Source organism: Tribolium castaneum, chromosome 8 (assembly GCF_031307605.1).
Source record: "Tribolium castaneum strain GA2 chromosome 8, icTriCast1.1, whole genome shotgun sequence".
NCBI classification, from domain to species: domain Eukaryota; kingdom Metazoa; phylum Arthropoda; class Insecta; order Coleoptera; family Tenebrionidae; genus Tribolium; species Tribolium castaneum.
Genome location: NC_087401.1, coordinates 14707507 through 14732387, shown reverse-complemented (window position 1 = coordinate 14732387; position 24881 = coordinate 14707507). Strand labels below are relative to the sequence as shown.

The 24881-nt window shown below is 31.3% G+C and overlaps 4 protein-coding genes across 5 annotated transcripts in view; 1 reads left to right on the top strand and 3 right to left on the bottom strand.

Annotated features, from left to right (window-relative positions):
• Positions 1 to 748: 748 nt before the first annotated feature.
• On the bottom strand, positions 749 to 7927 carry LOC661466 (putative fatty acyl-CoA reductase CG5065). Its single transcript, XM_015980826.2, has 7 exons — positions 7701 to 7927; positions 4581 to 4978; positions 4417 to 4526; positions 4171 to 4363; positions 1350 to 1586; positions 1044 to 1301; positions 749 to 993 (listed from the first exon to the last, which is right to left on the bottom strand). The coding sequence occupies exons 1-7, from the start codon at positions 7914 to 7916 to the stop codon at positions 900 to 902; spliced, it is 1506 nt and encodes a 501-aa protein (XP_015836312.2). The 5' UTR covers positions 7917 to 7927; the 3' UTR covers positions 749 to 899.
• A 1798-nt stretch (positions 7928 to 9725) lies between these two features.
• Positions 9726 to 14906, bottom strand: pr (purple). Its single transcript, XM_967580.4, has 4 exons — positions 14778 to 14906; positions 10267 to 10423; positions 10140 to 10219; positions 9726 to 10087 (listed from the first exon to the last, which is right to left on the bottom strand). The coding sequence occupies exons 2-4, from the start codon at positions 10338 to 10340 to the stop codon at positions 9810 to 9812; spliced, it is 432 nt and encodes a 143-aa protein (XP_972673.1). The 5' UTR covers positions 10341 to 10423; positions 14778 to 14906; the 3' UTR covers positions 9726 to 9809.
• On the top strand, positions 14849 to 16099 carry LOC661378 (uncharacterized protein). The gene has a single exon (XM_967538.4). The coding sequence runs from the start codon at positions 14849 to 14851 to the stop codon at positions 16070 to 16072; it is 1224 nt and encodes a 407-aa protein (XP_972631.1). The 3' UTR covers positions 16073 to 16099.
• Positions 16100 to 18107: 2008 nt separating this feature from the next.
• Positions 18108 to 24881, bottom strand: part of LOC103313387 (uncharacterized) — a 233663-nt gene continuing 226889 nt past the window's right edge. The window contains exons 9-12 of one of the 2 annotated variants that reach the window (XM_015980877.2): positions 22552 to 22653; positions 22364 to 22513; positions 22048 to 22308; positions 18108 to 19652 (exon numbers count right to left, since the gene is read on the bottom strand). In XM_015980877.2, the coding sequence (XP_015836363.1) occupies positions 19555 to 19652; positions 22048 to 22308; positions 22364 to 22513; positions 22552 to 22653 (611 nt within the window). In that variant the 3' untranslated portion in view covers positions 18108 to 19554. The remainder of the gene's footprint in view (positions 19653 to 22047; positions 22309 to 22363; positions 22514 to 22551; positions 22654 to 24881) is intronic. The other variant, XM_015980878.2, reaches the window with a different exon arrangement.

The window sequence follows — 24881 nt, the reverse complement described above, 5'->3', positions numbered from 1 at the left end:
TAATTGCAATTAAATTTTAAGGAATTATTGGTTTGTGAAATAAAAAAAATACAACACAAAAATAAAAGGGACCTACTTTTGTATAGCTTCTACGTTGGCTACTGTTTGTAGCAACACATTAAAAAAAATAAAAACAATACCAATAAAAAAGAATAAATTAAACGAAACGGCACAATAATTTAAATAAACCGCTTCGCGCTTCCGATGTGACCCATGCCACTGCTCGATGCCGACTGATGCGCTCTCGCCTACTGCGACGCACACCTAACCTCGGGTGAGGTTCACGTCTAGAACAGGCCAGCTCCAGAAACATTTACGGGCAGAATCTATCAAATCTAACAAACATTCATTCACTGAATCATTTAAAACAGGACAATACTGATCTAGAAAAATTTATTATCGAAAATATAACAGATTACGTTAAATATAACGTAACAGAGGGCGCTGTTGTAGGTGGACATGGCTTCCTAGATATTTAGATTTTAGGCGGCCATGGCCTGAGATTTTAAACTTCTCGCAGATATTAGTAGTAAAATAAAAACACATGAGTTTATTTAAACAGAAACTAGCAATCTGAAATTTTAAATATAGTTTACGATAAAATTTTTGCATTTTGTTTATGTCTTGCTATTGGGAATTTAATGCCCTATCAGCCTGTTTTTTGCAACTATTTTTTCAAATTCATTGTCCTGGCGACATTAACAGTAACGGTAATGGCAAAAAAACACCCTAGTTTTTTAATCCATTTATTCGTAATGCATACAGTTGTTACTTATAGTACAAATTATTTTCTAATCCTAACGCTAGATAAAAAATGATCCGGAAACGGCCGATGAAAATAAATAGAAATGCACTAGAAAAAGACTAAGAATCGAACAACCCCATCCAGACCACCTCCATCAAATACCAAAAACGGCTGAAATTTTTTTAAAGAGATAATAAAAAAATCCAACGACGATTAAGACCTTGCATAGTTTGTCGACGAACCACATCCTAATAAAAACAATTAATTATGAAACAATAAAATAGCAGTGACTTATTACATTTTGAGCCGTCTTAGGGCACTTGGTATATTCTCATCCTTTTCGTTCCTAATATACCTCCGTGCGCCTAAAGTACACGTCACGAAATAATCGTAATAATCCAACCCTTCATCGTCCACTTTGAACACTTTTCGTTCAGTTTCGTTCATCCATTTTCGGATGACGGCAGCGTTGTCTTTGCGAAAATCCCAGCGTCTGTTCGAATAATACTCGAAAATTTGATAACCGCGTTTGATTTTTCGTTGGACTCGTGTGAGGCTGAAAAACACTTTAAATAATCCCCGAAAAAATTTTTCTTGCACTCACAAGGGCCGAAGTCCAAACAACATGAGCATTATATCGATTAAAATCGCCGGAAGAAATTGGAAAAAGTAAAATCGGATGTTGTGCCAAAGACGGGAATTGGTGATGCCACCACCTGGGTACCAAAGCACCCAGTCGAAGGCCACTTGTGTGTTGAGGATTTTTTGGCCCATTTCGATTATTTCCTGAAATGTGACTAAGTGCTCGTCGGATGAGGTCATGTTGTACACACGGCGTACTCTAAAAATTTGAAAAAGTTTTTGATAAATCATGTGAATGAGCTGATTTTTTGCTCAAAAACGTGCTAAAAAGGCAAAATGTGATTTTTGGGCCAAGTTTAAAACTCGAAGATGGCGAAATAATTGTGTTTTCATCGGAAAAAATGTTTCGAAAAATGAAAAATGTGCTAAAAAGGCAAAAATAGTATCATTTCTGATCAAATTTGATGATTTTTTTTGCTATGTTTAGCGATATATCGCGAAAACTTAATGAAATACAAACAAATAATTCAATTTTTTACATGTTTTAGATTAAGTTTTTTAGTTTTATTTTGACTTTTTGCGATAAAAAACTGTGTTTCTCTTTAAAAATTTATGAAAAATAAAAAAAATCAGCAATTTAGCGAATTTTGGTCAAAAACTTGTTTTTTTTTTATCTCAAAATCGCGCTTTAAAGTCAAGTGTTTCGTGATTTTTTGGATAGGTTTGGTGAAATATTGCTTAAAATCTGACGAGATTTTTTACGAAATTCCACGAAACAATTGAGTTTCTGGCTGAAAAAAATGTGTGGTTTTTAAATTTCTTCAATTTAATAGAATTTTGAAGGAAGGTATTTTGACATTCTGTATTTATCTGTAATTTGTTGTAAGAAACTCATATTGTTGGATAATGCCTTTGTTTTTTTTAAATCTCGTTTAAAAACAAGCTAAATTACGCAAAAGCGATTAAAATAATATCAATATTTGTCGAATTTAGTGATTGTTAGGCTTTCATGATGAAATTTGGTGAAATAAGTCAGTTTTTCTATCAGAAATGAATAAGTCGAGTTAAACAAGCCAAAATAACTCCAATTTTAAACAAATTTGTGATTTTTCCGCTTGTTTTTTTTGACTTTTCAAGCTTAGGGCTTTATCAAAACATTTAAAAAAATGTTAAATAATGTTATTTTTCGCTCACTTTAATGATTTTATGGCTTGGTTTAGCAAAATCACGAATACAGAGTTCTGCCAATAAAGGCTTGAAAAATGCACAAGTAATACAAGTTTCGAACTAATTTGTTGATTTTTCACCTTTTTTTTGGTGAATTTGTGAGAAAGATTTATTTTTCTGTCTGAAAAAATGAACTGAATCACTCAAAAAAGACAAAAATTCAAAAAAACTGTCTAGTTTTTAGCTCAAAAATGCGCTGAAATGTCAAAAATAATATTATTTTCGATGATTATACACGTATTTGGGTGTTTTTTAGACTATGTTTAAAATAATATTGCTAGAAATCTGCTTTGAAATTCGAATTGTTACGAATTTTTCCAAAATAATTGCCTTTCTGACTGAAAGGATTTGCTAAAGTACTAAAAAAATATTTAGTGCTTTTTCTTTTGTGAGAAAGATTATTTTTTCTGTCATTGAAAAAAGATACAAATTCAAAAAATGCTGTGTCGAGTTTTAGCTCAAAAATGCGCTGAAATGTCAAAAATAATTTCACTTTCGATGATTATATACTTATTTAGGTGTTTTTTTACTATGTTTAAAATAATATTGCTAGACATCTGCTTAGAAATTCGAATTGTTACGAATTTTTCCAAAATAATTGCCTTTCTGGCTGAAAGGATTAGCTAAAGTGCTAAAAAATTATTTAGTGCTTATTTAGTGTTTTTTCTCCTAATTTTTGTCGAATTTCTCGAATAAACTTTATTTATGTTTTTGGACCTTTTAGCTTTGTATAGAGCTTTGCTAAAACACATTAAAAAAATGTAAAATAGGGTAATTTTTTGCCCAATTTAATCAGAACTTCGATCTAATTTGCTGATTTTTCAGCTTTTTTTTGGTGAATTTGTGATAAAGATTTATTTTTCTGCCTAAAAGCATGAACTGAAACACTCAAAAAGAGACAAAAATTCAAAAATTCTGTCTCGAGTTTTAGCTCATAAATGCGATGAATTGTCAAAAATAATATCACTTTCGATGATTATACACTTATTTGGGTGTTTTTTTGACTATGTTAAAAATATTGCTAAAAATTGTTACGAATTTTTCCAAAAAAATCATAAGAACAATATCATTTTCTATCTTTGGTGATTTTTGGCACTTTTGCTTTGTTCTAACGAATTTCAGCGATTTAGTTCAAAAAGTGCCCGAAAAATAATTTTTACACCATTTTCTGATTTTTGGACTGTTGACAACAAAGAAATAAACAAAAAAAATTGGTATTAGTGTTTAGTAGGTCAGTTTTTGTTTTTTCTGGTTAAATTTCATAAATATAGTATGAATCAGAAACGCCCCCGGGGCTTGTATTTTTTCCCATTGCGGTCACAAAACAGTGCGGTTTTCGTTATTCCAAATCGAATTAATAAAAGTGGAATACATGCACAAAGTCGGACGTGAACTTTAGCCAACCATACGCTGCCTCCAATCACTTTCTCTTAATTATTAATTATAACAGAAAAATAATTGCACAAATCCAAGCGATTTTGCGAAAATATCAGCCGACTTGTTGTAATAATAATAAGTGTAACAACAACACGCCAGCCAGAAAAACTCTCTCTTTTTTCCTCGCCACATCTTGCAAGCAAGCAAGTAGCGAATTTTGCAATTGACCCCTCGCATACCTGTACGTGACGTAATCGTAAGCCGTAACGATCAAACCATTAGCGATAATATCAACAGCTACATAATCGGCAAAGTAATCGCTACGTCCATACATGGTCCTTATTACACCTTTGCCGGCCCCGATCAAGAGGCCTGTGGGACCATTTATGTTGTCGGTCCACCCAGGCACTGGCTCCTTCCAAATTGGAACCACTGGAAATTTTTTTTTTGAAAAAAATCCCACTTTTTTGTATTTGGTGAAATACCAGCCGCGGGCCTTTGAATGATTACAGGGAGAGTTTCCATTTGTTCAGTCACTAAACCTTCACCCAAGGCTTTAGTGAACGTGTAATTGTTGGCACTGGCCCCCCTCATACTAAAATCGAAAATTGGTCAAAATTTTTTTTTTAATTTTTATTTTTTTACGCACTGTTGTGCGATCGTGTCCAGAGTATCTTCATTCATCCATTCACAAATGTCGATAATCCGGTGGGGGTCACATGGAGGGGGGTAGGTCTTCTCCTTGAGTACTTCCTGCGTTTCTTGGCAGTAGGCTGTGGATACGTGACAAAATACGAGCAATTTTTTGCACTCTTTCGCCAATGTGAGCATGAGACGAGTGCCTCGAACATTGAGTAAAACCGTTTTTTTGAATGGTTCATCGAATTGAACGGTTGCGGCCGAATGGTAGATGATTTCGGTCTCTTGGACTAGTTTTTTGCGGTCTTCGGGACTCAAACCCAAATCAGGGGCGCTAATGTCGCCACAGATTGGCTCGACTTTTTCGAGGACGATTTTTCCGTGCTGTTTTTTGAGCATGTCGAATAACTAGAAATTGAAATTTAGAAAAAAAAACACGAAAAAAGTTTAAAAGTATAATAACATAATAATTGTCAAAAAATGTAAATCAGTGTCTAGGAATCGAAAAGCACAATTTTTTTCTCGTTTGTAATGTGTAATGTAAAACCTGTTTTGGAAACACTCCGTATAGAAACTTGATTTGAGAAAACTGGCGAAATTTCACATTGTTGGATAATTCCTTTCTGTTTTTGCTAAAATTTTGTTCAAAGGCAAGCAAGGAAGATTACTATTTTTAGGTTTGTTTTTACAGAATTTTGCGAAATAAGTGAGTTGTTAACGTAACAACATCGATCTTTCAGTCGAATTTAGTGATTTTTTGACGAAATTTTGTAAGATATTTACGTTTCTGGCTTAAAAATATGCTAAAACTTTTGAAAATAGTAAACATTTCAATGCAATTTACTGGTTTTCCGTTAAGTTTTTGGCAAAATAAGTGAATTTTTATTTTAAAAGTGAACTGATTTCAAGGTCATTTATATTTTTCGTCTTGATTTTGGCAAAATTTTGTTAGATTGTAAGTTTTTATTAAAAAAATCCTAAATAACATTGTTTTTTCAGTCGAATTTAGTGATATTTTGCCTTGTTTTTGACGAAATTGTGTAAGATATTTACGTTTCTGGCTTAAAAATGTGCTATAACTTTTGAAAATAGTAAAAATTTCAACGTAATTTACTGGTTTTCCATTTGATTTTTTGCAAAATTTTGTGAAATAAGTCAGTTTCTATTTTAAAAATGAACTGATTCGAGCGAAACTAGCCAAACAACATTGATTTCAGTCGAACTTAGTGTTTTTCGGGTTGTTTTTGACGAAATTTCAGGCTTAAAAATGTGCTAAAATTTTCAAAAAAGTAAAAATTTCAAGGTAATTTATGTCTTCCGTCTTGATTTTCTCAACTTTTTGTTGGATTATAAGTTTTTATTTAAAAAATTGCTAATTGTGAAAATTTTATTTTGCGAAAAATCCTAAATAACATTGATTTTTCAGTCGTATTTAGTGATTTTTTGCCTTGTTTTTGACGAAATTTGGTAACATATTTACGTTTCTGGTTTAAAAATGTACTAAAACTTTTGAAAATAGTAAAAAAATTCCGTTTGATTTTGTGAAATAATGGGTTTTTATTTAAAAAATAAGTGATTCGAGCGAAACAGGCTCTTTTAGGCTTACACATGTGTTAAAACTTTTGAAAAAAAGTAAAAATTTTAAGGTACCTAATTTACAAGTTTTCGCTTTGAATTTGGCAAAATTTTGTTAAATTAGTGACTATTTATTTCAAAAATGAACTGATTTTGGCGAAATTGGCCAAATAATGCTAATTATTTTTACAAAATATTGCGAAAAACGTGAATTGCTACTTCAAAAATGAACTAATTCGAGCCAAAATTGCTAAATAACATTGATTTTTAACTTTTTTGACGAAATTTTGTAAGATATTTACGTCTCTGCCTTAAAAATGTGCTAAAACTTTTGAAAATAGTAAAAGTTTCTACGTAATTTAATGGTTTTGCGTTTGGTTTTTGGCAAAATTTTGTGAAATAAGTTAGTTTTTATTTTAAAAATGAAGTGTTTAGAGCGAAACAGGTCAAATAAAATTGAATTTTGTTAAATTACAGAGTTTTTATTACAAAAATGAACTGATTTGGGTAAAATTGCCCAAATAACACTAATAGTTTTTACGAAATTTTGCGAAAAAATGAAGAGTTATTTAAAAAATTAACTCATTTGAGCGCAACAAGTCAAAGAATATTGATTTCAGTTTGAATTTAGTAATTTTTCGACTTGTTTTTGACGAAAATTTGTAAAATACTTACGTTTCTTGTATAAAAATGTGCTAAAACGTTAAAAAAAGGTAAAAATTTCAATATAATTTCTTGGTTTTTCTGCTTGTTTTTGGCAAAATTTTGAAAATTAGGCGCGTTTTTATTAAAAAATTGGCAAATATCACTAATAGTTTTTACAAAATTTTTAGAAAAAAAGTAGTTGCTGTCTCAAAAATGAACTTATTCAAGAGAAATGGGTCAAATAACATCGATTTCTGTTGAATTTTGTGATTTTTCGGCTTATTTTTGATAACATTTTGTGAAATAAGGAAAATTCTATCATAAAAAGAAATAAAAAACAGGATATATTTTCTTAATTTTTATTTTAATAATTTTTGCATTTGTTATTAACGAAATTTTATAAATAATTACTATTCTGTCAAAAAAACTGCAATTAAGTTTGAAAAAGACAAAGATAACAAAAATAACTACTTCTTGTTAAAATTGTTTACTTTATTGTTCACAAAAATAAAGAAAAAATATTGAAGGCTAAATTTACAGGAGATTTAATTGTAATCTACTTTTATTTTGTTTTTTGTTTCAACTTCATACCACTTTTAAATTAACTACTATATTGCAAAAGAAAAAAAATAATAATTAATATAAAACAAAATTGGACTAAATAAAAAAAAACTGAAAAATGTATGCTTATAGTTTTATGTTACATTTTTTTTATTAATTATATTACATAACTTCCAGTAACGTTTTTGGCTTTAAACAATAAAAAACAATTTCTTTACTATTAAATTTAACAAGTTGTAAATAACAAATTCTTTGTTTTGTGTAATTGAAAAGTGAATGTCACAAAAAAATAAAAACCAATACAAATCGTCTTTGAAAAAAATTATAAAATTTTCGGAAAAAAACTTACGGGTCCGCTGAAAATGTCCTGCAGTCGATCGTGTATATTTTTCCCATTTTTCGCCCTTATCAAAATATAAATCCTCCTCAAATCCGTGCAACTCCTCAACAACTTTTCAATCAAAACCTTCCCTAAAAATCCGGTACCTCCTGTTATCAAAATCGTTTTATCTTTAAAAAAATCAGCGATTCGGTTAGGTTCCACATTTTCGATAATTTGCACCATTGTCACTGATAAATCCACGTACAAACTGACCCATTGGACCATGTTGGTTGCCATTTAAATTTCCCCCTCTCGCCCCCCGCCCGTGACTTTTACCATCGTCCGAAAACGAAAAAATTCGGAATTGTTTTTCCCCGACAATTATTTGGAAGAATCACGTAAGAAGCTTTTTAAAAATAAAGAGAGAATAATTGGGCGGGTTTGTGTGTCTCTCAGTGGAGATAAAAAATTCAAAAGCGCGAATTTTATGGAATTATGTAAATGTATGGATTATGCGTGTTTAGAAAGTGGTGCGGTCGAATGTTTAAATTTCTTAAATCGTAGCCTGGGATTTGAACGGAAGACGAATTATGGTTTATGTGGGATACAGGATGTTGAAAAGGTTGAGCAATTTCGGAAAAAACGAGAGAGGAGTCAATTAGTTTTAATGGCGATGGCATAAGACTTAATTCTTGATCTTGACACTTACATTAAGTGCAATCAAAGCTCAAAAAATGTACATTTTTGTTTCAAAATCGGACTTAAACGAAGTAAAAACCAGACTGGAATTTACGTTAATTTATTACTATAAGTTGATGAATCCGGAATTGCATAAAAATGTCCAAATTTTGCAAATAAACTAGTTTGATAGAAATATTTTATGCACAAGTTCATTATCACAATAAAACGTGTTTACATCGATTTTAAGGAATTCCGTTTTTCGAAATAAATTTTTCAGTGGGCTGTGACTTTGAAATTAAGTTGGCAACAGTGAGCAATGTCGCCAACTTAATTTCACAAGTCATAGATCACTTGACCGCGTCGTAATTAAATCAAAGACACGTAACACACAAAAAATTAATTAGAACATCAACATTAAACAAATGACAACTAATTATTATTGTCAATCAGAAAAAAACGACCATTTGACGGATTATTACTATAAAATCAGTAGAGTTTGTAAAAATTATAAAATTAAAAATACAATTGCTAATTGCATTGTTTTCTTGTATAATTGCCGTCTGAGTGAATTCATGAATTTTGAGCAATTTTTGAGATACGTGTGCGTGAAAGTTGTGTTCTTACATTCCGATTCTCACAGGCCCATAAATCAATTACAGAAAAGTGCGATTCTCGTTGACTTTCATTAAAAATCGCCGAGAATTCATCAAAATCGCGACGTATTATATAAGATAAGAAAGCGCCGTTTTTTTCTCGTTGTAGTGAGACACTTTTCATGGTCTTGGCCTCTTTGGTTATACAACAAACAGGTTCTCCAGTAATCGGGTTTATCTGGTGCACGTGTCTTCGCATTTTCTTTTTAGAAAAAGCCAGTGAAGAAATTGAATTTATTGCGGCATTTTCTCGACTCGGATTTGCAATTATCGAACCATCGTATTGTCCCACTTTGGATTTATTTAAAAGTTATATAACTTTTGTAAATTATTCAGCATCTTGTCTTGTGTATCGATTGCGCAGGTACTACGTATAAAGTTCAGAAATAATATATTTGTTACAAAATAATAATTACTCATACGGGTCTGACTTTCCTTAACGCTAGCACGAGAAAATTAATTACTGAATATTTCGGTTGCCCAAACGAATAACGAGATTTTGCCGCTTTTTCAAAATTTTGACCGTTTTGATGATTCATTGCGTAAGCGCTTATGGAAGAGTAGAAATTTTAAATGAGATAATTGGAAAAATCGCTCCAATTTGGACGTTACGTAACTAATTAATAATTTGCCACATCTGGGCAAAGGAAATAATTTCGAGTTAAATTGGCTCCAGGTAATGACCAGTGTTTGTTTGGTTGCAGGGTTTCAGAATCAATTTTATTAAAAAAATATGTTTATTCGAAAAAATACAAGGAATGTTGTTACAATTTTACAATGTATCACATTATAGAAATAAAGATTATTCGCCCCGGTATTTGACAATGTTATTTTCGGTTTCATAAACCAAAACCTCGTACAACAAATCCGGCCTTTCCATCACCTTTTTCATCCTCTCCCATATAAAAACGGTCAAATTCTCCGTAGTACTTGGCCTAGTTTTGAAAAAATCTACATCTTTGTCTAGATTTTTGTGGTCCATTGGTTGCATTATAGCCTCTTCCATGTACTTCTTTAGTTCAGTCATGTTCAAAATCATGCCGGTTTTCGGGTCAATCGCCCCAAAAAGGGTCACTTTTACTACAAAAACGAAAAGTGAGGTTATGTTCACTTTTTACATATTTAATTAAACCAATGTAATTGTGTCCATGGCCGTTAATGTGGTTGCATTTGCCGTAAATTTGGGCGTTCTCAGCGTCGCTCAAATGGGGGCTGCAAAAATTTAAGAGAGGCTTAAAAATAAAGTGAGGTTAGGTCACCTGTGTAATCGGTGGCAGGCCGAAAAGGTGATTCTGCGAGTTTGGTAGGCTTTGGGGGCCTTTGAGTCACCCATTTTTTGGTAAAAATTTTAAGTATTTATGTGGTAATTTCACTGTGGAACAGACGATCGCTGCCGTTGTAATGTTGGTTGCCTACCTAGAATAACACTTTTATAGAAGCGGAACATAATGGTTGGCAATGAATTCCTAGCTGAAGCCATCTAGCCGCATCATCACGTACTAAAAATGGCGCGAATTTAAAATAATTCCGATTACTTTATATTTTTTTTAATTTTTGCTCACGTCAAAATGATGCCAATACCTTATCAAATACAATTATTATGAAAATTTCTTCATTGTATTTGAAAAGGTGGATGCACAGACAGCACAGATGGAAGAATTTTACCCAACATGACACGATCACATTTAATGTTAAAGATATTTATTAAATCCATTAAGTTTACGAAACTAATAGTCGTCACCGAATCGATGATAAAGACATACTTGCAATCAGCCAAACTGGCACCGGTCTGGCACCTTATGTTTGCAACTTCTGTCTATAGGAGTCTCCTCGCAGTGTCACTTGCGGTTCGATCTCAAAAAACTCACTTTTGGGAAAAACGCACCTATCTACGTAAACCTTCTGGAGCTCATTACTACGTTATATTTTTGGAGATCATGTTGTTCCTAACCGATAGTAGGCAATAGTCTAACCTAAAGACGACACTTTGATCCACTATAATAATAAAAATTAACGTGATATTATAAAAAATAAACTCAAATTAAAATCAACAAAAATGGCGATTCAAGTAAAAAGTGAGTGAAAATAAAAATTATTTTTCTAATGTTATTTTCAATTTGCACAAGAAAATTCATAGTGTACGGTCATCAGGGCACTCAGAGGAATCGTTTGGTGTAAGTTTCAGCTTGAAAATCCAGAAGTAGTTAAAGTAAAAAATTACCAAGTTATACTTTATGTTTTATTACGTGGTAAAGTTAACAACACACGTTAACATACCCTTTATAAACGTTTAAACACCCTTTTTCATGAAAAGGTTGACACGAGAAGTGCATTTTTCAATAAATCTCACTGAAATTTATGTCGTTGACTCAAGGTAGATTTGTCTGTCCTTAAACATGTTCAATAATAATTAATAGCGCTCTAGAAGAGCAGGAAAGCACACAAAAAACATTAAAGTTAAAATTTAACACTTCAGAAGAGAGCATAATACACCCTAACCCTACTTTCTGAACTTTTGTCCTTATCTGGCAATAGCACATAATAAAGGTAGAGATTTCGACCCTAAATATCCTATCATAACGCTCTGAAAGGGCAGAGATGGAGACAAAATTCATAAAAGTGTAAATTTTGTCATTTTCGGGTGACAACATAACCCTACTTTTGGAACCTACCGAATTTTCAACAAAACGAAACAAACAAACAATGTGGCTATACGCATTGCGATACCACTAATTTTCGCACCAAAATTTCACATTGCCAGTTTCTGTTTAAATAAAAACATGCATTTTTATTTTTCCATTGACTGCATGCGAAACTTTTATAATTTTAGACGTTTATAGGCAAATACATTTGTCATAATTAATTTTTTTAGATCAATGCTGTTCTATTTTAAATAATTCTGTGTATGAATGTTTCTAAATTTGAGGAATTTTTCCAGTGAATATTTCTGGTAATGACCTGTTTTAGACGTAAGTGACGTCACATCCGTGACGTGTCCCGAGGTTAGGTGTGCGGCGCAGGCGGCGAGAGCGCTTCAGTCGACAGCGAGCAATGGCACGGGTCAGATCGTGAGCGGGAAGCAGGAGGCGTGGCGAGGCGAGGTGAGGTGAGTCGGGTCGGTTTATTTAAATTATTGTGTATTGTGCGGTTTCTTTCAATTTATTCAGTTTGTTACTTGCCGTTGTCGCGAACGGACGTGTGCTCAAGCAAATCTAAATTTTCCGGTTTAAATTTTCAATTCGGTGACTAGTGATCGCGTTTGAGTGACACATTTTAAATACAGTAAATAAAATTATAATCAAACACTCAAATAATTAATTGCCACGTAATAATTTTGTCTTTAATTTCAATGAATGAAAGTGGCTTGCTCAAAATTTAATGCAAATAAACATTTTTTTTGGTTTCATTTTTATTATTATTTTTTTTAATGCTACAAACGGTAGCCAACGTGGAAGCGATATGAAGGTAGGTGTATTTTATTGCTATGTCGTATTTATTTATTTCACAAACCAATAATTTCATAAAACTTAATTGCAATTAAAATCTTTAAATGCGGTATTGAAAAGTGATATTTTGAGTGACACATTTTAAATACAGTAACTATAAATAAAATAAACCACTCAATTAATTTATTGCCACGAAATTTTGCCTTTAATTTCAATGAATGAAAGTGGCTTGCTCAAAATTTAATGCAAATAAACATTTTTTTTGGTTTCATTTTTATTATTATTTTTTTTTAATGCTACAAACGGTAGCCAACGTGGAAGCGATATGAAGGTAAGTGCATTTATTTACTGAGGTATTGAATTTGATTTGAATTTTAATTGCCACAAATTGAAACGTATTGTGTATTTTTTATTTTGTTTAATATTGACAAACGTTGCTTGTTGTAACTTTCATGCAAATAAAGATTTTTATTGGTGTTGTTTTAATTTTTTAAATGTCTTGCTACAAACAGTAGCCAACGCAGAAGCCATATGAAGGTAGGTGCATTTTTTTGCGTTTTATCTTGTGATGTGTTGATTTAATAGCTTGTGTGCCATATATTATACCGTATTGTGTATTCTTTATTCTGTATAATATTTATTAAAGTCGCTTGTTGTAACTTTCCTACAAATTAATTTTTTTGTTGGTTGTGTTTTTAATTTATTTTTTAGGTTTTGCTACAAATGGTAGCAGATGCAGTATAAAGGTAAGAGCATTTATTTAACGCCAAGTGAAAAAGCTTTGATTTTTGTGTACTATTTTTTCATTTCACAAACCAATAATTCCTTTATTCCCTTCATTTGAAATAATCATTGTTTACCTCATCCTTATATCCATTTTTCCTGGCAAGAATGCTCTAAACCTCCACGTGGTTCTTGCCGGACAAATTAGTTATTGACTAATTTGACCAATTAGAGCAATCCTTAAATATAACATTGTTGACTATTTTTTACAGCCGTAAAATTATGTCGCTTGTTGTAATTTTCATGCAAATAAAGATTTTTTATTGGTGTTGTTTTTAATTTTTTTTAATGCTACAAACGGTAGCCAACGTGGAAGCGATATGAAGGTAGGTGTATTTTATTGCTATGTCGTATTTATTTATTTCACAAACCAATAATTTCATAAAACTTAATTGCAATTAAAATCTTTAAATGCGGTATTGAAAAGTGATATTTTGAGTGACACATTTTAAATACAGTAACTATAAATAAAATAAACCACTCAAATAATTTATTGCCACGAAATTTTGCCTTTAATTTCAATGAATGAAAGTGGCTTGCTCAAAATTTAATGCAAATAAACATTTTTTTTGGTTTCATTTTTATTATTATTATTTTTTTTAATGCTACAAACGGTAGCCAACGTGGAAGCGATATGAAGGTAGGTGTATTTTATTGCTGTGTCGTATTTATTTATTTCACAAACCAATAATTTCATAAAACTTAATTGCAATTAAAATCTTTAAATGCGGTGTTAAATAGTGATATTTTGAGTGACACATTTTAAATACAGTAACTATAAATAAAATAAACCACTCAAATAATTTATTGCCACGAAATTTTGCCTTTAATTTCAATGAATGAAAGTGGCTTGCTCAAAATTTAATGCAAATAAACATTTTTTTTGGTTTCATTTTTATTATTATTTTTTTTAATGCTACAAACGGTAGCCAACGTGGAAGCGATATGAAGGTAGGTGTATTTTATTGCTGTGTCGTATTTATTTATTTCAAGAAACCAATAATTTCATAACACTTAATTGCAATTAAAATCTTTAAATGCGGTATTGAAAAGTGATATTTTGAGTGACACATTTTAAATACAGTAACTATAAATAAAATAAAACACTAAAATAATTTATTGCCACGTAATTTTGCCTTTAATTTCAATGAATGAAAGTGGCTTGCTCAAAATTTAATGCAAATAAACATTTTTTTTTATTTCATTTTTATTATTATTATTTTTTTTAATGCTACAAACGGTAGCCAACGTGGAAGCGATATGAAGGTAGGTGTATTTTATTGCTGTGTCGTATTTATTTATTTCACAAACTAATAATTTCATAAAACTCAAATTTGTGAAATTTGTGACGTTTGTGAAATTTTTACTTGTCAGCCGCGCATCGGCACCACGTTTTTCTTCAATAATCTGAAATTTTAAATCCGCCAATAGGATTTCTTTTTCCCCTAAAACACTAAGGCCATCTATCCGCATCATCAGTAAAACCTAATTCAGTGAGGGCTCGATTTGGCTATATCAGTTCGGGATGCCTGGTTGCCTACACCAGTGGTGACCTAACCACACTTATTAGTAAAGTTAGAAAGCATGTTTAAAAAATAAACAGAAACATAAAATGGACGTCTCCGAATTAATTCTAACGACGTGTCGCCACACGCAACAATGGTCCGCCGCCCTGTGGGACTCTTCAACGGGGAGCATTGTCCACTGTTACAAAAACGGCGGAGTTGTGGCCCCCAAGACCCTAAACCTGCTCGGAGACGACTACCTCCTCACCTCGGACGACGCCAAGCCCATAACCCACGTCTGGTGCGTAAACAGCCAAGAAGTTGAGAAAAAAATGAGCACAATTCACTCCGAGAAAATAACAGCGATGTCCGTGTGCCCCCAGTCGTGTTACATAGCCGCTGGCATTGGCACCAAACTGCACTTGTGGCACCTGCCTTCGGGCAAGTTGTTATCGATCCAGAAGAAGAACTACCAGCCCATAACTTGCGCGAAATTTTCCAACGATGGAGCGTTCGTGGTTGTCTCAGGCCAGGACGGGATGTTGGTCGTGTACAGTTTAGCCAGTCTGGTGAGTTTGCACAACAACTTCGTCTCGCAAAGCGGGGGCCAGGTGGAGCCAATTTACACAAAACACGACCACAGTCTGCCAATAAACGACCTCCACGTGGGCAATTTCGGCCCCAAGTCGCGCCTGGCCACCGTCTCGAGCGACCACACGTGTAAAATCTACGTCCTATCAACGGGAACCTTACTCCTGAACTTAATTTTTGATAGCCCCCTCACTAGTGTTATTTTCGACGGCCCGTGTTGGAGCCTCTTCCTGGGGCACAACTCGGGCCGCATCCAACAGTTCTACCTGAAAGAGCCCCCAAGGGGGGTGGAGCACCACGTCTCGGGCGATTTAGTGTTTCAAGGACACAGCAAACGCGTCACTTGTCTCGATATGGGGGCGGCTAACGGGGTGCTGGTCTCGGGTTCTGACGATTGTTTTGTGTTTGTGTGGGAAATTGCCAGTCGGCAAATTTTGCGCAGGATCGAACACAAGGGGGCTATTACGAACGTTAAGTGCGTTTTGAAGCATGAGAATTTTTTTGTGCAGAATTTAAGGGCTAAAGTTGTTGTGAGGAATTTTGATAGGGGGTTGATACAAGGGGAAGATTTTGTTTTGGGGAAGATTCAACAGTTTGATCTTGATTTGGAGGAGGGGAGGGACGAGGGGGCGAAGGATGTGAGTAGTGAGTTGAAAAATGAAAATGCCAGGTTGAGGTCTGTTAATAAACAATTGTATGACACTGCGATAAGGATCAGCCGAAAATACAACAATTTTTAATTTGTTATAATAAATTTTGAAAATATTGGTAATTTTTTTATTGTGCCTTTCACAGTTTTCCTAATCCATTTCTCCTAATAAATTTCCATTTAGTTACATCATAAAAATGAAAAAAAAAAACAAGTGCAATAAGTTAACAAATACTGAAAAACCGACTTGACTGAGAAAAGTACAATGTGTTCAAAAATGGTTGTTCATCGTCACGTCACCTATGAAATTTGAATATAAGGTGCCGCTGTCAAAGTGACAGATATGTCAAAATAATGTAAAAAAAGCTTCGAATCTAAAAAATTAAAGAATACACAAACAAAAATCACAGAAATAGAAAACACAAATCTAGGCAAAACTTACACTTGATACAATTTTTTGTCGAAAAATGCAAAAAGTGACTAAAAAGCAAATATTTAACAGAGAAACTATAATAGCCATTTAAACGAAGCGGCACATAGTCCATAGTCGACTTGATGAACAACAATTTTTGAACACTTTGTGTTTTCATTAAATACATAAAAAAAAAAACGGAAGAAAGCCATTTTGTGTAAAAACTTCAAATGGATTTTAAAACTTTTTTTAAATTTGCGAACTTGTTCATATAAAATTACTTGTCCCCACTGACTTGATGGAAAATAAAAATTTTCACAGTAGATCGCTTTTATCACTCCCTAATAATAAGGGATTCAAAAAGAATTTGAATAAGAATAAGTCATTTTTAAAGTTAAATCCGTGAAAATTAGGATTTGGGTTTCGGTTATAAAAAAAGAAAGACGTTTTCAGGATTTTTGAAAAATCAACTCCTAAGAAGATTAAATAATGTGTTAAAATTTGAATGCAAATCCGACATTTTTGAAGTAATTTCCCTGAAAACTGGTATTTGGGGTTTCGGTTAAAAGCAGAAATACTTGTAATAAGTGAATATTTTCAAAGTATTACGATAGCAAGTCAAGATATATGATGTTTATTAAATGTTTAGTAAAATAATTTGGTATTAAATAACGTTATTCTTCGCTTGAATTTTCCTTACTAAAAGAAATCTTAAGTAATTTTTGCAAAAGAAGAATTATATCTTTTCAATATTATTTGAGTATTTGTACTAAAAACGCCACTTTGTGTAAAGGTTTGAAGTGGAATTTAAAACCATAATTTCTAAAAATTGTTAATAAATAAATAAAATATTGATATTAATTTTTTTCATCTTGTTTTTGCAAAATTATTGTATTTTGAATATTTTTTCACTGTTCGCCATAAAAAAATTATATTTTTGTAAATGTATTATAAACCCTATCTTCAAAATTGTGAAATAAATATTTTTAAAGTTTTTCACAACCACGCCAAGTTTTTGTTATTCATTGAATATTTAATAAAATAACATTAGTTTACCTCATCAGTCATCAGGAAATCGTTGGTGTATTTTTTTTGTAAAAGAATTGTTGTTTCAATATTTACTGAGTATTATTTGAATTAAAAAGAAAGTGCAAACAAATACGATACCTGTAACAATCTCAATCTTATTAGAAATGATTGTGAGGTGAAATTTATAACCGAATTACAAGGTTTTGTCAAACCAACATTAAAAAACAGAACAAAGAACGAATTTGTAAGTAAAGATTGCATATAACTTAATTAGACAATAAAAAAACTACAGTTTGTTTTATTATTGTGTGTTTTTAACTTTCTTTCAATAGTCATAGCTTTTTTTTTTAAGAAATTGCTTTAAAAACATTTGTTTAGTATTTCAACTGGAGGGTTGGTAGGTTGTAGGTTTTGCAAACTCTTAGAGGGTTGAAATTTGAAGGGATGATAGGTTAGTTTATTGTCTTTAACATGAACCAGGTTAACTGTTTTTTTTCAACAAAGCATTTACTGAAAAAAAAAATACAGTCGATGGTCCCTTTGTCATCAGCGCTTGTTCTTTAGATTATTTTGACGTGTATATTTAGTTTGTCTTATTAAAATTGAAATGAAAAAAATAATTTTTTTTCTTGTTTTGGAACACCTTGGGGATTGCAGGGTTGTGGTGAAATGAAAGTGGCCCCCGTTTGATTATTTTCACTTTATTTTCGTAGTCAAAATATAATAATTAACCCTTATAATATGATAAGCAAAATTGGACACACTATTATGGCGAAAATCGTCTCATAACACAACAAACGCAAAATAAGTTAAGCAGCACATAGGAATAAATCACAGTAAAATGGGGCCCATTATTCCACAAAGTCACATGATATTCGAATATCGCGAGCCCTTTTAAAAATAAATAATAAAAAAGTCGAAAACCCAAAACAAAACCAAATAGAGCGTCACAGTCTTTTTTACATTTACAAATATAAAAACAAGAAGAACCACTTATAGAACACATATATACAATAATATACAAAAAACGGGAACATATCCACAAATAGGTATCGGGATGACAATGTGAGAATAGATTTAGACACAAAGAACTAATTTGAAACGGTCTACGACAGTGTATTTATGAATATGTTTAAAAATCGTAGCTATCAATATCGTTATAATATAAACATTATTTTACATGAAAATTCTTGGCTTGTGAAGTAAAAAATAGTGTTAAATACATAAAAAAATATGCGAAAACACTAAAACGTCTTATATACCGTAATCCAGTTCGTTCTTTATAACATTCTTATAAGTCTACTCTGAACTAGCTTTTATTTACAACTTTACAATCTTTTAGTTTTTTATTCTTTTAAAATATACCTCTCCCTCTGTATACTTGAATAACGAAACTATCCGGGGGCAATTGTCGCGTCTCCATGCCACTCGCCCGAAGCCTAAAAATTTGATCGGCAATCACCCGATTTAATTACACGTATGGCAGTACCAAATATATAAAATCTTAAGTTTATTTCTACTCTTCAGAATACTGTGTCGTGTCCGGTATAAAATGTACGTCTAAGTTACTCTCCTAACAGACAATAGCTTGTTTTGAGTTCATTTCGTTCGTCTAGATACATATTTAGAATTTGTCTAGAAGTACAAGGGAGGCAACATCTATACAACAAATTTCTTCTTCATCGAAAAACGCAGTGACCGCTAGTTGCATATGGCAAGAGAAACTAGGTATAAAACATTTTAATAACCGCCTTCTCATTTTTCAACAAGCTACTTTCCATCACAGTATTTTCATTTTTTTTAAACAATCACGAAAATTATATACAGGCAAGAAAATACGTAAATATACAATTTGTGCTATAACATACATACAGTTCGACCGCTAGTTACACAAGCACGGAACACAAAAATAACATTCGTTGTACCGTTAAGCTCCACATTATTATTACAATAAAATACACACGTGCTTGTATAATTAATTGGGGTCGAGGAATAATTACAAAAAATTAAGCCAACATTTACAAACCGAACCAAATCGGAGACGAAATTAAAACGGGTATTGAATTATCTTACTAAGTCCTTTTATAAAACACTTAATACTCTGATAAAGTATGAAGAACTGCCCGTCTTCATCATCTTATAACCAGGGCTGCCAGCGCTGAAAGGAGGACGAGCAGGGTTGCAGGAATTGCAATCGGGCTCGAATTTTCGTTGTCAACTGAGCAGGTTCCTGAAAAACGACACAAAAAATCAGTTGGCGAAGTTTGGTCAATTGTGGGGCTTAACTATATTTTGAAAAAAAAATGCGTTTTTGGTTTTTGAATTTCTATAGCGGTCAAACACTCCTTCGTCGTGCTCCAAAACCATTCGTGCCACAATAGAGAGTCTTATAAAACTCGCAAAATAATATACATTAATATTATTTTGAAAAGATGGAATATGATATGATCAAATATTTACTATACAGGGTGATTCTCGCAAAATATATAAAGTTTGGACCTAAAAAAAGTGTTTAAAAACACTCAAAAGAATTAATCTTCAGTTCAAAAATCAGCTTAAACGATGTAAAAAAATAATATTTTGCCACATTTGTGAAAAAATTGAGAATAAGCCGCTATAAACTAAAAAAACTTGCCAGAAAAACATTATTTTATGTCAATAATGCGATTTTTGGTTCAAACAAGTCTAAAATGCGGCTTAATTTTGATGGATTTTTGCAAAAAAAATATTTAAACCAACACTCAAAACACTACTAAAGTATGATTTTACGAAAAAACTGACTTTTTTATAAGAAAAACGTTCTCAAATCCTTAAAAACAGGCAAAACCCCTTCGATCTACTTTTTTGTTACATGTTATAAGACTGAAATGCAATGAAATCTTATCCAACTCAACAAAAAAAAAAAAAGAAAAAAACCACCTCTTATTCGAAAACGTACTCATTGTATTACACAAAAAGATATAGAACACTTAAAAAAAGGCAAAAGCACCACTATTTGTAAACAATTTGGCAATTTTCAGGTAATTTTTGGCGAAATTTTGAGAAATAATTGCACTTACAGCTTATTTTCAACCATGTTTTTGGCTCTCAACTTAAATTTTTCATTGTTATAGAAATATAAAGTACAGTTACCTGTTGATTAAACTTTAGAAAAAGGCACAATCACGTCATTTTCGACAAAATTCGTTAACTTGTTCGATCGTTTCTTCGAGATTTTGTGGAATAATAAAATTCTAGTGAAAAACCGTTGATATTATAAATTTTGAGATGCATTTATGCCCTTGAAAAATATGACCGGAAAAACTTTTTGGTTATTTAGGGCAGGGAGTAATTAAAATTTAAAATAAATTAATAAATAAAATATTTTTCGCGACGTTTCGATTTTTTACTAAATCTTCATCAGGCTACAGTAATGATAGTTTGTGCCGTTAGTTTGACAGTGTTTGTGCCATGGCAACTTCAAGTAAGACGTATCATTATTGCAGCCTGATGAAGATTTAATAAAAGATCGAAACGTCAAAATATAAAAAAATAAAATATAAAATATAAATAAAAATATAAAATAAAATTAAAAAAATATATAAATAAATTTTAATTACTTCCTGCCCTAAAAAAAACCAAAATTTTTTCAACGTCACAAATATAAAAAATAATAAAATAATAAAAAATATAAAGTATAAATAAAAATAATTAAATATAAAGAAAATAATAAGAATAATAATTATAAGAATAATAAAAAAATAATAATTATAAGAATAATAAGAAATAACAAAAATAAAATAATGATAAGAATAAAAATATAAAATAAAATTAAAAAAACATATAAAAAAATTTTAATTACTTCCTGCCCCAAAAAAAAAACAAAAATCTTTTCAACGGCATAAATATAAAAAATAATAAAAAAAATATAAAGTATAAATAAAAATAATTAAATATAAAGAAAATACTAAGAATAATTATAAGAATATTAAAAACTAATAATTATAAGAATAATAAGAAATAACAATAATAAAATAATGATAAGAATAAAAATATAAAATAAAATTAAAAAAATATATAAAAAATTTTAATTACTTCCTGCCCCAAAAAAAACAAAAATCTTTTCAACGGCATAAAAATAAAAAATAATAAAAAAAATATAAAGTATAAATAAAAATAATTAAATATAAAGGAAATACTAAGAATAATTATAAGAATATTAAAAAATAATAATTATAAGAATAATAAGAAATAACAATAATAAAATAATGATAAGAATAAAAATATAAAATAAAATTAAAAAAAATATATATAAATAAATTTTAATTACTTCCTGCCGTAAAAAAACAAAAATCTTTTCAAGGTCATAAAATTTTTGGTTCAAAAATGGGCTTAAGTGCACAAAAAAAGGGTTTTTGTGTTCTTAGACCAATTATTCTTGATCATCTTCATCATATTGAGACCCAGAGTAGATAAAATTAAATACTATAGTTATTATTTAGAAAAAATCTAGTTAACTGTGTTTAAGTTACCACTCAAGTCAACTACTTGTAGTTAAATATTTAACACTGCCAACTGAATACTCAAACATAAGAATGAAATTTTCCCCATCTTTGCGTTTTTTCCGTAACTTATCAGTAACTCACCGTTGCTGGTAAAGTTGAACGCCCAATTTCCGGTAACTCCCGGTATGACGTGTCGATGGCAACTCTCCGAAACTCCCGATAGTCGCAAGATCGGAGGCTCAACCTTCTTTCCTAACGAGCCTTCGATTACGGTCGTCTCCGGCTGGTTTGACAACGTATAAATGAAACAATATCGCAGTGCGTCTGTTGATTTTCGTGCCACCGGCGACGCGATTACGTACGAAATTCCGTTTTCTTCCCAACTCCCATGACACGAATATTCTGCAACGTTATAACACAGAATTAGAGCCTTCAAGTGAGGTTTTTGCAAACGTACCGCTGATGGTCTGTTGGGCGCAAGACGACCGGAACTCCATGCCGTGAGAACCGCCACAGCCCACTGCCAAAGCCTCGTAATTGTGGGAATAACAATCGGCTGAGAGTTGATTAGAGGAGCCAGAGTCGTCTGAAAATTGAGATTTTTCAGCTGGTTTTGTGATAACAATGATAACGTGGTAGATGTACCTGGCTGTTGTCTTTTTTTACGTTGTTCCGAGCTTGATGCAATTGGGTTGAATAGAGTGTAGCGGCCGAGGTGGGGGCACTTTTTCGTGTGTAAAGTTGTGGCTAAAAATAAAAAAATTGAAAAGTCCGCTAACTCTAATTTTTTGATATTTATAAATTATTTTCGACACTAATTTGGTTGTTTCTGGTGGAATTTTGATAACAATTGCATTTTGGTTTAAAAATATTTCCAAGCGCTCCAAATGGGCAAAAATACTTCACTTAAACCTATCCTGTGAAGTGATTTTTCGTTTCGTTTTGCTTTTTTTTTAAATAATTGAGTTTTTCTGAAAATCTTGAGCGTTATCAAGCATTTGATTTTTCGACATAATCTGATAAAATTTGGCAAAATAAATACGTTTTGGAGAAATTAGATTAAAAGATTGAGAGACGTTAGGCTCGTCCTAATTTTGATTTTGTCGGAAAAACACCATGAAGAAAACTGTTTAATGATTTTCCGGTAATTTTTTTGCTGTTTGAGAAAGCAAATATTACATTTTTACGAAAAATTCGCCATAAAACTTGAAATTTTGGGCACAAAAAGGTGCTGAAGGGTCAATATAACCCCATTTTCGAAACAATTTGCTGATTTTTCAGCTGATTTTGACGAAAATTTTCAAAATAATTGCTCAATTTACCGAAAAAACTTAATGAAAAAAAGCAAAAATAGTTTCAGTTTAGACCTACTTTTATAAATCTTCCACCTTATATTTTTTATTTGGAAGGAAATTAAAGTTTTCGGATAAAAATGTACCGATTTGGTATGAAAAAGTAAAAAAAAATTTTTTTAGCCCTAGTTTGGTGATTGAGCATTTAATAAAACCCCATATTTGAAGCAATTTTCTGATTTTCCAGCTTATTTTGACGAAATTTTTCAAAATAATTGGCCAATTTAACGAAAAACCGCAAAAATAGTTTCAATTTAGACCTACTTTTATAATTTTTTTCGGATCAAGAACGTGCTGACATGGAATGAAAAGATAAAAATAAGCTCATTTAAGGCCCAGTTTGGTAATTTAACGTTTTTATTGACGAAATTTTACAATATAATTGCGTTATTTTAACTAAAATTATGTCCTAAATGCTTGAAAACAGGAAAAATATTTAAAATTTCGATCTAACTTTTCGACCGTTTTGTAAAAATATTGCGCAAAAAATAGTTTGGCACAAAATAGTTTGAAAAGGACAAAAGTAACCTCATATTTAAGTTGGTTTGATTATTTTGCGGCTTATTATTAATTTCAAAATAAGTAACTATTTACACTGTTAAAAGTTTCTGAAGAAAATCTAAAAAAATTCACAAAAAAAATGGTTCTCCGTCACACTACACGAATAGTTCCCTATTTATTGTCCTGAAGAAGCCCCAAAAAGGTGGCGAAACGTAGACAATAAATTATCTACCAAAAATAAACGTGTCAGCATTCCTGAGTAATTCTTAACCTTAAACATTTTTTAAATACTTATGTAATTTTTGAGTACCATCCCCGACTTTATTTGGTAACTTTTGACGAAATTTTGCAAAATAATTTTTGGTTAAATCATTAATTTAATCATTAAACATCCGAGAAAAGAAAAGAACCAAAAAGGGGCAAAATAACCATATTTTCGTCATATTTTGCGTTATTTACTGTAAAAAATGTAAAAAAATTGAGACAATTTTGGATCAAAAACGTGCTGATATGTTCAAAAAAGGCAAAAAAACCCATTAGTTTGCTAATTTAACATTTTTATTGAAAAACTGTTCCAAAATCATTGAGTTTTGGACTGAAAACATGTCTGAACGCCTAAGCAAAGCAAAATAATTAAAATTTAGACTTTATTTTATGTTTTTTTCAACCATTTTGCACAAGATATATTGAAAAAGGGAAACGTAACTTAATTTTTTACATATTCTGATGGTTTTGCGCCTTATTAGGAAAAAAAAGACTGATAAAAGTTACTGAAAGAAGTAAAAAACAATTTTTAAAATAATTTTTTAAGTTTTGAGTCCTTATTTGGTGGTTCTTGAGACTTTTTTTTGACAAAATTTTAGGCAAAAATAACACTATCCTCGATCTAATATGATGAAATTTTGAAAAACCCTCAAAAAATTGTAAAACTGAGATTTTTGTCTCTACTATTCCTCTAGTATCACCTTATTATTTTCGCCCATTTATTAAAAAAAACCTTGTATTAAAAATGTCTTATTGGTTTATGCACCATTCTTATTTGCGTATCAAAATTTTTCCAAAAAATTATTCGTTCATTTACTTTTATCTCCAAATTGTTCTTCATTTTTATTATTTATTTTG